This window comes from Columba livia, chromosome 4 (genome assembly GCF_036013475.1).
Source record: "Columba livia isolate bColLiv1 breed racing homer chromosome 4, bColLiv1.pat.W.v2, whole genome shotgun sequence".
In the NCBI taxonomy this organism is placed as follows: Eukaryota; Metazoa; Chordata; class Aves; order Columbiformes; family Columbidae; genus Columba; species Columba livia.
In genome coordinates, this window is record NC_088605.1 from 77,617,165 (window position 1) to 77,628,633 (window position 11,469).

The 11,469-nt window shown below is 49.2% G+C and overlaps 1 protein-coding gene across 10 annotated transcripts in view; it reads right to left on the bottom strand.

Moving 5' to 3' along the window:
• Nucleotides 1–11,469, bottom strand: part of HGSNAT (heparan-alpha-glucosaminide N-acetyltransferase) — a 35,730-nt gene that overhangs the window by 13,140 nt on the left and 11,121 nt on the right. For 4 of the 10 annotated variants that reach the window (XM_065062461.1, XM_065062465.1, XM_065062462.1 and 1 more), the window contains 16 exons: nt 10,485–10,624; nt 9,927–10,048; nt 8,880–8,949; nt 8,352–8,421; nt 7,233–7,339; nt 6,686–6,762; nt 6,047–6,077; nt 5,513–5,673; nt 4,895–5,010; nt 4,081–4,202; nt 3,403–3,529; nt 3,229–3,315; nt 2,593–2,670; nt 2,402–2,472; nt 2,113–2,225; nt 90–1,146 (listed from right to left, as the gene is read on the bottom strand). In XM_065062461.1, coding sequence (XP_064918533.1) covers nt 965–1,146; nt 2,113–2,225; nt 2,402–2,472; nt 2,593–2,670; nt 3,229–3,315; nt 3,403–3,529; nt 4,081–4,202; nt 4,895–5,010; nt 5,513–5,673; nt 6,047–6,077; nt 6,686–6,762; nt 7,233–7,339; nt 8,352–8,421; nt 8,880–8,949; nt 9,927–10,048; nt 10,485–10,624 — 1,674 coding nt within the window. In that variant the 3' untranslated portion in view covers nt 90–964. Of the gene's footprint in view, nt 1–89; nt 1,147–2,112; nt 2,226–2,401; nt 2,473–2,592; nt 2,671–3,228; nt 3,316–3,402; nt 3,530–4,080; nt 4,203–4,894; nt 5,011–5,512; nt 5,674–6,046; nt 6,078–6,685; nt 6,763–7,232; nt 7,340–8,351; nt 8,422–8,879; nt 8,950–9,926; nt 10,049–10,484; nt 10,625–11,207; nt 11,466–11,469 lie in introns of those variants that run through there. The other 6 variants (XM_065062466.1, XM_065062467.1, XM_065062468.1 and 3 more) reach the window with 4 other exon arrangements.

Here is an 11,469-nt window from a genome sequence, read left to right on the forward strand (position 1 = left end):
TCCTCTTTTTTTTTTCCCCCATAGCAGTACACTAAGGCATGCATCTTCATTCCTCCCAGCTCTATTCATACACAGAGAACACAGCAGGGTATTGCAACACTATTTATTAGCGCTCGTTTGGAAATCACAGCATGAGTGAATTTCCTGAGTTCCCAAAAGCTATTCTGTTACATTGAATTGGTCTGATATCTCTTCCTTTTTGGCTGAATTCTACCTGTATGGCTGCTTTTTAGATTCAGGGCCCTTACATAAATCCATTCAGAAAGAGCAATGCTTCTATCGAGCTTTGGTAACATCCCAGTGATGATATAAAATCTCCTATGAGGTGCCTCTGCATGCTCAGACCTCTCTGCACCAGAAGGACGTACCGAAGGCCACCCATCGCAGTGCCAGCTCTTTCAGCCGCCAGCAGAGATCTTTGGCCGTAGGCTTCGGCGGGATCCTGAGCCCAGGCTTTGATCCCAGCCCAAACGGCAAGAAGACAAGAACGACCAGTGAGTCACCGTGATCCCAGTCACCCAAGTACAGGGCCAAGGCCGCTCCCAGCGCTCCCCAGTTAAAAAGAGGGTGAGTGCCAAGGGGCGCAGGCGTGCTGCAGGTGCCCGGGGTTCACACGAACCCCAGATCCTTGCAGTTCCTTTCGTGAGCACCGTCAGGCTGCCTTTGACTGCCCAGCTCTCGAAATACATTCACTTTCTCTACATGAAGGAGGGAGTTCAGTAAAGTATTTACAAAAGGCAGAAAACAGAAAGAGACCAACTGCAGCAGGCTGGTAAGTTTTTGCTAAATAAGAAAGTACTGTCCCTTAAGTCACACAGAAGTCTTGATGACAACTTCCATGGCACTGTAAACTTGAACTAGGATCCCTTTTCAGTAAGCCGGCCTAGCAGGAGTGGCAATATTTCAGGCTAATCTGCCTTGTGCGCTTGCCTCGTCCAGGCCCACTAGACCTTGACCCCCTCGATCAGATTTTCCAGAATATCTTTTTCCTGTAAAGTAAATAGGATATCACGACCCACAGAGTTGTCGCGGTGAGGTTTTGAGTCAGGTGCTCCGCGTGGGATTGAGTGTCTTGCATCTTCCACTTAAAAGGGAAATAGTTTTCAAAGACTTCGTGTCCAATGTAGACCAGGATTGAGTTCATTCCTGAAAGTAAGCACAGGTCAGACCATGCGGAGGAGCGGGCCGAGCGTGGTCAGTCGGCAGGCAGAGGCACGCCAGGTGTACCAGAGTGACACCGAGGCAAGAACTAATGTCACTTGGCTCAAAGATGCTACACGTGTGTTTTCAAATACAGCCTAAGGGTTCTCTTCCCCTCAGGCATTTATTGAAGAGAAATACAGACAACCTATACGCTGAATTGAAGTATAATGAAACGGGTATCGTGCAGTTTCACTGACAGGAGAGTAATCAGTTATTGTCTCGGGGTGGCTGAGTGCCAGCCAGTTTGGTCAGATCTCTCGCCTTTGCAAACAAACGCTGACTGCCCTTCAAAGCTCTGGGATTTCTGGTGGGAGATCCGATCCCTGCTGTCACCCTGCCCCTCTCCATCCCGGCACCAACGCTGCTCCCTCTGCTGTGGGTTCACATTCCGGACTCGGATGTCTGTGGCTAAAACCACAGCAGGATGCTTTGGGAGCCGGGCTTCTCTACAGAGACAGAACCTACGCGGCTGCCCGGGGGATTTCGTCTCCCACATCCTGGGAAGCGGGAGGACTCTGCTGACAGGCCTCCGGGTCTCCCACCGGGTTACCCCAGTCCCAGCGAGTCCTTTCCAAACCAACGGTGCAGCAGCTGCGGTATTTTGATTGGTGCTAAGGCAGCTCTTCCCGGGAACCTTAACTCAGCACCGAACATGGAATGGTCCTTTGGCAATAGCAGCTTCCAGCACTCACTTAAAGACCGACTGTCCCTCTCTCCTAAATATCTGGTCTAGAACATCCCAGTTCTATGCACAGATTAAGCTCACGTTAATAGTTCTGGCATCCCTCAGGTAACCTCATTCTAAACCCCAACTCCTTTAAAGACAAGGGAAGTGCAGAACACATAAAACGTTAGTATCAGTTCAGCAAGAATCGGAAGGAACACATTTTCTGATGAGATCTTACTGACCTGGGTAGAAAAATGGAGCACCTGACCACAGCCTCTTGACATCCACAAGGTAATAGATGAGCAATAAGAGGACGAAGGCGAAGCTGCTCGTGGTTGTCACGTACGATACTGACCTACGCACATTTCCAAAAGAAAGATTATTTAGAGAACTATGTGATGCAGACACAATGCAGATCTCACAATACAATGCAGACCAACACAGATCTCACGATAAGAAAGGTAAAACATTCTCCAAGGTAAAACAGTACTTGAACAAAATCATTACTAAAAGTTGTATCTCTTTGCTTACCATAAGTTCTTGTTTATGGGAATAAACCCTTCTTCTTTAGAACATTTTGTCAAGATAGCAGAGATGATTCCCTGAAACAGAAAGTTGCTAAAGTTTACATATATAACCAATGCAACACATTTTGGGAATAGTAAGTTTGCGTTGCATAGAAATACGTGTCTATTAAAGAGCAACACAACTGTCTCACTTACCATTACTATGGTCCATATGAAGAAGCGACTCATAATTCGTTTGTGCTGGTCTTTGTAGAACAAGATAATTTTTCCTGCCTAATATAAAAAAATACAAAAAAATAATTAATGTCCATAAAACTAGCTGCATTTTGAGAGCCAAATTTAATCGCCACCAGCTACTTGTGCTAAGATGGAGACAGCAACAGGGTTTAGATCCGCCCAGTGGCTGGAAGGCTCAGAATGGGCATTCTTCGCAAGGAACGGACACAGATGGGGAAAATATGTAAATGCAACCCACTAGCAGTAAAGCTGCATCTTTCCTCCCTTCCCCACTACGTTAATAGTGAGGAAGAGGACTAGCAGCTCCGTTGTGTTAACTACATCTCCCTCAGCAAGGGCTGCAGGAACCAAGAGCAGCACATGGACTCCCAGCCAGCCCCAACAGCTCTCCACGGCACCACCCTGCACCCCGTCCTGCTCCAGCACACGCTCCTTTCCACGCACCTCAGGCCAAGCCGGCCTGCAAGCATGCCCCGCAAAAGGGTTTGTTAGAACCAGTCTCAGCCTTAAAGAAAGAAACCAAGTTGCATCCCCACTCCCAAGATCCCTTCAAGTCTTCCCATTACAGCCCACAGGCAAAAAGAAAAGAGGTACCTGCAGTCCCAGAAATGCCATAAAAATGGTATTTATGGTCCCCAGGATCCCTTCAGGATCATATGGCATCGTCGTCTGGTAAATCACCTTAGAGAGAAAACATTGTTGCAGCCCGGCCTGAGCTCTGTTCAGTCCTGGCCTGCAGCTTCGCCTTGCAAACCCAAGGCTACGTACATTTGAAGAGGGATGCTGATAGATATGTTTATCCCCAAGAAGCAAACGATCGATGTAACCAGCCGCTCCTCCAGTGCAGTTGGCATAGTTTCCGAAGTCTCCAATGCCTCCAGGACCGAGATAGCCCCTGGGACAGAAACACACAGGTTACGGCACAAAGAATTGCTCTGCTCCAGCCGAATAACAGCTGATTTATTAGCCCAGCACACTAACTCCTCCACGTTCTCCCTGGCCAGAGGCGCAGAGCGAAACCCAGGTCCTCCGTGACAGCAGGATGGCAGCCACCCAGCTCTGCTCATCACAGTGTCATGACAGGTGGTAGCAGAAGCCTAAAGCAACGCTTCGGTTCCACCTGCTCTGCTGGTGCCCACCCTTTGAAGGGGGCAAAGAGACAGGGTGACATTGTGATGATCATATATCGCTGTACACAGACCCCAGAGAGATTTTAAGCCTCCTGTTTACATAGAAAGGAACGATGAGATCCCCTTTATAGCACCAAGTACTTGAGTACCAAAGAAAAGAAAGTTTTTTCACACGATAAATGTTTCCCTTGACCCCAGTGGCCTAAAAGCTCTCCTCTTTGTTCTCTTCCTAGGGCTAATAAAACGTATTTTCTACTCGGTAGAAGAAAAACAACCTGATGCCCCCTAGAAAGTCATCTTGTGTGCACAGCCTTACCTGGGACAACCTGGCACTGGTAACAAAAAGGTCAGGCAGAGCCAAAGCACTTCTAACATCAGAACGAAAACCCACTGCGGCCAGTACGGGAGAATATCCCGCAGAGCAGGACACGGAGTCTCCTGCGGGACACGGAGGGAGTTGGGGGATTAGCTGGCAAGTAAAACAAAATGCCCTTGGGCACGTCCTGTACTGGCTGGCAGGCAGTTCCCCAGATACAAGAGGGAGCTGTTGTCATTGCAAAACTGGGGTCTACTAATTTCATCTTCGCAAACAATTCCGCTTAGTTACTTGTGGGGGGTTGTGGGGGCAGGGAACAAACCACAACAAAAGCCCACAATGTTTCTGAGCTTGGAAAATGTCAAAAGGCATTTTGATTCACGAGTAGAACAAAAGCCTTTTGGGAAAACAAGACTCCAGAAAGGCCAAAAAGCAGTATTACTTTCCCCCGCTGTGAAAAAACACTGCCAAAATTAACGGGACAAAAGCCAGGCCGCGGGACTCAGCACAGAGCTGCCTGTCCCTCAGGCCCCTCGGCGGCGGAAAGTCACCACAAGCGCCTGGGAATGCCGCCAACGCCATTGAAATGCATGGGTGAAACCCTCAAATACAGCAAAGCTAGATGTGATAAAACGCAGAGCGGGACGCAGAAGGATGCGTGTTCTCTGAAATTTTCACCAGGTCACGCTGCTCTACACATCAAGTAAGATGATATGTTTTCCACTCTTTTCTCATGCATTTTTTGTGCCCAAACAACAGCAAAAGCTCCCAAACTCTACCCCACTATAATTTATCAGCTCTCAACGTAACTCACCAAGGTCCCACTGTCGGCCCCAGCTCTTGTAAACAGGAGTTCGAGAGCAGCAACCACCAGGTAGGCGAGTCCCAGCCTCTGGAGCACGCCAGGAATGCGCAGGTTCTCCCAGGACACTGGAAAACACGCGTGCAGTGTGGAAAAGGAGCAGACATGAGCTCTTTTGTGAAAATGAAAGCTGGCCCTGGCCAGGGAAAGCCGAGATGCACGGCACGTGCAGGCACAAGGGACATCTCCGCTCTGCCACCCCCCTCTCTGCAAATCATAACCCTGGGAAAGTCACCACTAAGGTGACAAACGGTGGTCGGCACAGGGGTCAAACAGAGAGGACTGTGCCAGCCTCCTACGGGACGGATGTCTTTCACCAGCCCCGCTTTACTTCAGCATTTTTTAAAACACAACGGAGGAGCAAGCCAGCCTGTGTGAGCTGATCGGCCACTTCTGACCGTAAAACCTGACGTATCGACAGGAAATTCAACGGTGCAGAACTGAACAGCATCAAACTGCCCCTCGTGCAACCGGTCAGCACAGCGAGGCTGACACCCTGATTTCCCATCGGCCCAGCCGAGGAGGCAGGAACAACAGCTGCAGAACAACAAGAGAGCAATTTCCACTCACGGGGTCCAAGACAGTAATTGGGATTCACAACTATGATTCCCAACAGGATGAGCAGAAAACTCCTCCAGAGGATTTTCCCGAGCACCTTCCACTTGGAACTTCCCTGCCTCAGCATGGAGCTCAGTGACAGCGATATCGACGTCCCCATGATGAACACGAACCTGGAGAACAGAGCAGATGGGAAATGGAGCTGACAGATGTCTGGTCACATGTGTGTGTGACAGAAAACACCAACGTGAACTGAGGAGCCTGCATGGGCCCAGCAGAAATGCGTGTGAAACCGGACAATTTTATTTCTCCTACAAATTTTATTTCACTAGGAATTCCCAAACAACTGAGCCTGCATAGAGCTTTCCCAACTCCTTCGCTCATCAGCTGAGGCAATGAAGTTCAGGGAAGTAACTGTATTTTGGTCTTCTTGCAGCAATACATAAACCAGCAAAAAATTCCATTCCCCAAAATTACACGAGCATTTTCAGATGGTTTCTCATTAACAATCACTTGACACAAGAACTATTCTTCAGGAAGACTTACCATGGAAAAACCAGATCTGCCACCGTTAATCCTACAAAGAAATAAGGAACACATTATTTACCTCGAACCTTCCCTCAATTTCAATGATATTGTTGAGCTTCCAGGGGACTTGCAGGCTGCTTGCAATTATTTGATGCCCCAAAATCTAAAACCTGTTACAAACAAAACTTACAAACAGCCAATGATCTTGTTTCACTGCTTTTACCATTCTGCAGGAATCCGGTTAGAACTGATTGCTGTGTCTGGGGAAAGGTTTCGGGGATGGGATTCCTGCCATTCTCCACTAGGGCAGCACCATGCCCGACCCCAATCCACCAGCTTCCCAACCAGGGCGTTATATTTGTCGAGCAGCGAGCACCACCGGCTCCATCGTGGTGTTAAACAAGACAGAAAAGTTAGAGACATGAACCCGTGTAAAAAATGAAAAGGTCACACAGCGATTGTGACCTGAAACGATCCTGTCACTGCGTGATGAGCAGGGCTGTTGACTCCTTTGCCCAGGAACCCAAAGGACCAGACACCCAGCTGGGGCAATCGGGCACAGCGTCCGGCACAGCCCACTGCAGCAGCTGCGACGCTGACCAGACCTCGATATTGCTGCAGTTGAAACCCAGATTAACTGTCTCAATTGTACTTTACCATTCCAACTCTCATGTTTGAAGAACCAGTATTTTCCTCCTCCATAGTTAACGAACACCATAATTATAAGAGAGAGCCTGAAAAGACAGCAGAAAAACACACACAAAGTATCACATATGGATGAAACACATATGTATGAACACACGGCTGATGTTTACCCTCATTGAAACATTTCTAACCGTGACACCAAATTTATCTTATTTTTAAAGCAAGATTATGTACATGGCTCTGCCAACCAGGAAGCAGCGTTTCAAAGATCATGGGTGGTGGTGAACCAAAGTAACATGCTTCACATAGTGTTTTTGTACTGAACATACATTGTTCTTTTCCACCCTCTGCCACAACTTTAATGTCTCCTCAAACTAGATTAACTGCAAAGTGTTTTCAAAAATCCAAGAATTAAACCCTTTATTATCTCCCATGTAGAACAGACCCCCTTGAACTCTCCATCTGCTATTAATGTGTATTTCCACACGCTTACAACCCATTGTTGGCAAAAATCTCCTTCCCCTTAGAAGCGTTGCTGTTGGGAAGGTGTTTTGCTCACCCTCGGAAGGTGTCCAGGGAACGCAGGCGCTGCCGAGGGGCTGAGCTCCACAGCTGTGGGGCGGGGTCGCCGCTACCGGGGTCCGCTGCGTTCGGGGACCCAGGCTCCTTAGGGAACAAAGCAGACACACCAAGGGCAGGTCAGCAGCTCCGTCAGCCACCTTGAGAACACGGGTCAGCACCATCTGTGTTTGTCTTTGTTCTCCCCATCTTCCTCATCCTTTTGCTTCCCCACTGGCACTTTCTACCCCACTTCATGGCTCCACTGTGTTGCAATAACATTTGCAGATGCTCCACACTCCACCTTTGACCAGGGTGGAAACAGCAGCGCAGTGAAAAGAGCCTGTGTTTGAGGCTCAGAACTGGGTCCAGTCCACATCAGCCACAGACCGGCCGTCACTGGGAGTGCTGCTCTACAACAGAGCTCAGCAGATCCCGCTGCCGACTGTCCAGCAGGATCCATCCCTTCCCCTGGCACCTATCTGACACCACAGAGAGACTGTTTAGAGAGCTAAACCAGCAGAAAATGAATCCTGTCAAAAGCAGGAGAGGTTTCTTTCCATAAAGCAGCAGACATCCCTGTGACATAGCTACGGAGATGAACAACTTTAAGAATTGCTGCAGAGCTTTGCTCCCAAGTGTTTCGATTCCAGACAGGTTTGGACCTCCTAGACGTGAAGCCCAGACTGCAATGATCTACCTATATTCTAGTACCACACAGAAACAGCAGCTCCAGGGCTGCCAAAGGAATCATGACAGATCTCACTAAACTTCTCCCTGTGCTGCAAGCAGACGTGACAGCTGGAATCTCTTCCCTTGCATTGTCTGTGTCAGAAGGGGACAGTATTTTCACCGACACGTTTGTTAAAGGGAACTAAAGAGGGCACAAAGCTGTATGCTTGAGACTCAAAAGAGATCTGCTGGGAATCCACTAAGCTTGAATGGAAACCCAGTCTAGTGCTCTCCGTTGACGTGAAATTGCCTGTCTGACACAAATACAGGATTTTCCGAGGGGAACATGCACAAGGGGAAGGTGACTAACAATAAACGAGTCCCCACGTGCACAGATAGTGTGTGCTCCTCAGAGATGCTACAAATTCAAGATACTGTGGTCACTCACAGAATTAATGAGGCGATCAGTTTCTCTGGGGTTCAGTTTCTTGTAAACCCAGTTTCTGACTGGATCGATTCTGAAAAGTAGTAACAGTTTAAAACACAAAGCAAAACAAGAAGTACTTTATAGCCAATTTCATCTGAATATCAACTATTTAGCAGTATAAATCAAAAGTTGGGACAGTCCCTATTTCCATTTTCCCAGCTCATATATGTAATACTGAGATTCAGTCAGTACCTGAGACCCCAATTAAGTCCAGCTACATAATTACATTGCCAAGAGCTCTGGTTTGTGAGCTTCATTCTTGGGTTGTTCACAGTCAGGGATGACTCACGTCATCCAGTACACATATCACTCTGGATTTACCATCATATGGACAGCTACCACAGCTTAATTTGTATGTGGCAACCTGATAACAGGATCGGATCTACAAGCTGGGCTCCAGTGGGACCCTGACGCACCAGCCCACAACAACACGTGTTTTTAAACTGGCGGCCCCAGTTCACATGTGAGGAACTATTATTGTTCACTTACTTCATGAAAAGGCGCCCGACAATCAGGACGGCAAGGATCCCCATGTAAACCAGGAAAGCAAAGAGAATAGCTACGTGAAAGGGAGAAAAAACACAACTCTGTGAGTGATCTAACAGAACCATTCATCAGCCTGGGTCTGGCCAAGTGCGACACGGACTTGGCAACCAACCCACCCCCCCCTTCACCTCACCACCTTCTCCGTGCGATACGTATCCCCAGCGGAGTCTCAGAGACAAAACAATACTAGCCCCCCGAACCAAGCCAACCCAACCGCACCCAGAAGGAGGCCTGTTTCAGAGTGCAGTGAGTGCACATCTCAGCGCAGAAAAGGCAAAATAAAACTGCACTGCATCACAAGGCAGCAGTGACAAAGAGACGACGTGCTATGCATTGTGAAGAAGAAACTAGAGATTTAGAAACAGCCTCAACACGAAGAGGACACGGGAGAGGGTAATACACCAAGTCTGCAAGCATGAAGGATTCTTCTCTACAGCAGGAAAACTGGAAGGACTGAAGAACTGGGTGTTCCAAGAAGATGGAACCAATTTGAAATCACAACACAAGGTGTTTTAGGTCCATCTTTTTGAAACACCTTGTAATATAAAGGAAAAGAATGGAAGAGACACAGACCAAAGTTGGAAACAGCCCTGGAAAAGAGATAAACAAAAAAGTGGAACAACAAAGAAAAATCTAAATGCTGTATGAATCGTTTCCCGTTTTGTGAGAGAAGCAGGACAGAGAGAAGATTCTGTGTACGTATATAAAAATGCAGGGAAACAGGAACTACAGAAATATCTCCCTCCAGACACATACACACCAATTTTTCTGGGTTAACCCCTGCTGCAAAAAACTTGTGGCCATAAAGTATCTCACGCGAAGAGGCCTGGTCAGGGCCTCAAGGTGTATAAAACACAAGGAGGTAAGATGCTAAGAGAGGAGTAAGCCCATGACACATGTTTAGCACAGCGCCAGTGGCTTCACAGGCATTTTAGGAATTGGGAGACATGCAAGTCGTAGAATGAAAGGGGAAAACAGAGCGTTACATACGGAGGTAGCTGTTGATAGGGCCTTCATTGATGACTAGGACACAAGAAACACTTTTCGTGCTTGTATTTAGGGTCTTTACCACAAGGGAATAATTGCCAAACTCTCCAAAATGATACTGAATCCTGCAAAGGATAAAGGAAATTAAACTTGCTGAGCCACCACCACTATGCGGAGGTACCACAGCAGCATTTGGGGGGCTAGATGCTTGCAGGAAAAGCAAGCTGAAAACTTGGCCAAACAGTGTGATCTAGCCAGGAGCTGCCTTCGCCAAGCATTACCCTCCCCTACCCAACACACACGCTTCCTACACCACCTGTCTTCACGCACCAACAGCCTCCCTGCAACAGAAAGCAGGTGCCTGTACACGCACCATTTCGTCCCCTGCTTGTGCCTAGATCCTTTCAGCACAACTACAGTGTGCACCACAGTTACAGCAGCAGGGGCAAGACTGAACTCTAGGTCTGAACAGCAGGGAAAAAGGATGTGATAAGCAGGCAGCCAAAAAATAGATATCTAAGAGGAGGCGATGCAGGTGTTCCCTGGGGCTGGGCCACGTACTTGCAGAGCTCTCCGTCAGCCACGGAGCCGTTGAGCAGCAGGGTGAGCGGGTGCTGGGTGTCCAGCATCAGTGTGGCCGTGCCTGGCTTCCTCTCGCTCCCATTGCTCGGTGGGACGAACGCCAGGAACTGGTACAAGCACTGTGGAAGAAGAGGGCGAAGGGAGTTCATTAGAATCGTAGAATCATTTCAGTTGGGAGATACCCTCAAGATCATCGAGTCCAACCATAACCTAATTCTAGCACTAAATCATGTTCCTAAGAACCTCGTTTAAATGCCTTATAAACCCCTCCAGGGATGGTGACTCCATCGCTGCCCTGGGCAGCCTGTTCCAATGCCCAACAGCCCTTTCCATGAAGAATTTTTTCCTAATATCCAATCTGAAACTTCCCTGGCACAACGTGAGGCCATTTCTTCTATCACTTGCTACGTGGGAGATGAACCCCCTCCATGCTCCATCCTCCTCTCAGGCAGTTGCAGACAGGCAGAAAGTCTCTCCTCAGCTCCGGTTCTCCAGGCTGAGCAGCCCCAGTTCCCTTAGTGGCAAAGAGGAGTGAAAAGGGCTTTGCAAATAAACGCACGGGAAGATGTGCAGGTGCTGGAGCAGGAGCTGCATGAGCATAAAACTGAAGCACCCGAACGAAGCCACGGGGAAAGGCCAGCAAAGCGCGGCACCCCGGCTGTCCCAAGCGGACAGACAGCCCCGGGCGGTCGCTCCGCTCACCTGGTGGCAGGCGCCGGAGCGGGCGGCCAGCCAGAGGCCCGGCCCGGGCAGCTCGTTGTGGACGAGCAGCAGGGCCTGGTCCATGCGGACCGGGGATCGCCGCGCCGGCCCCGGCTGCTGCTCCTGCCCGCTCCCCTGCGGAGGGCGCTCCCGGTGAGGCTGCGGGAGCCCGGGCGCCAGCAGCAGCGCACCCAGCGCGGCCGCCACCGCCGCCGCCACCGCCGCCATGTCGCCGCTCCGCCCCGGGGCGGGGCCGGGGCCG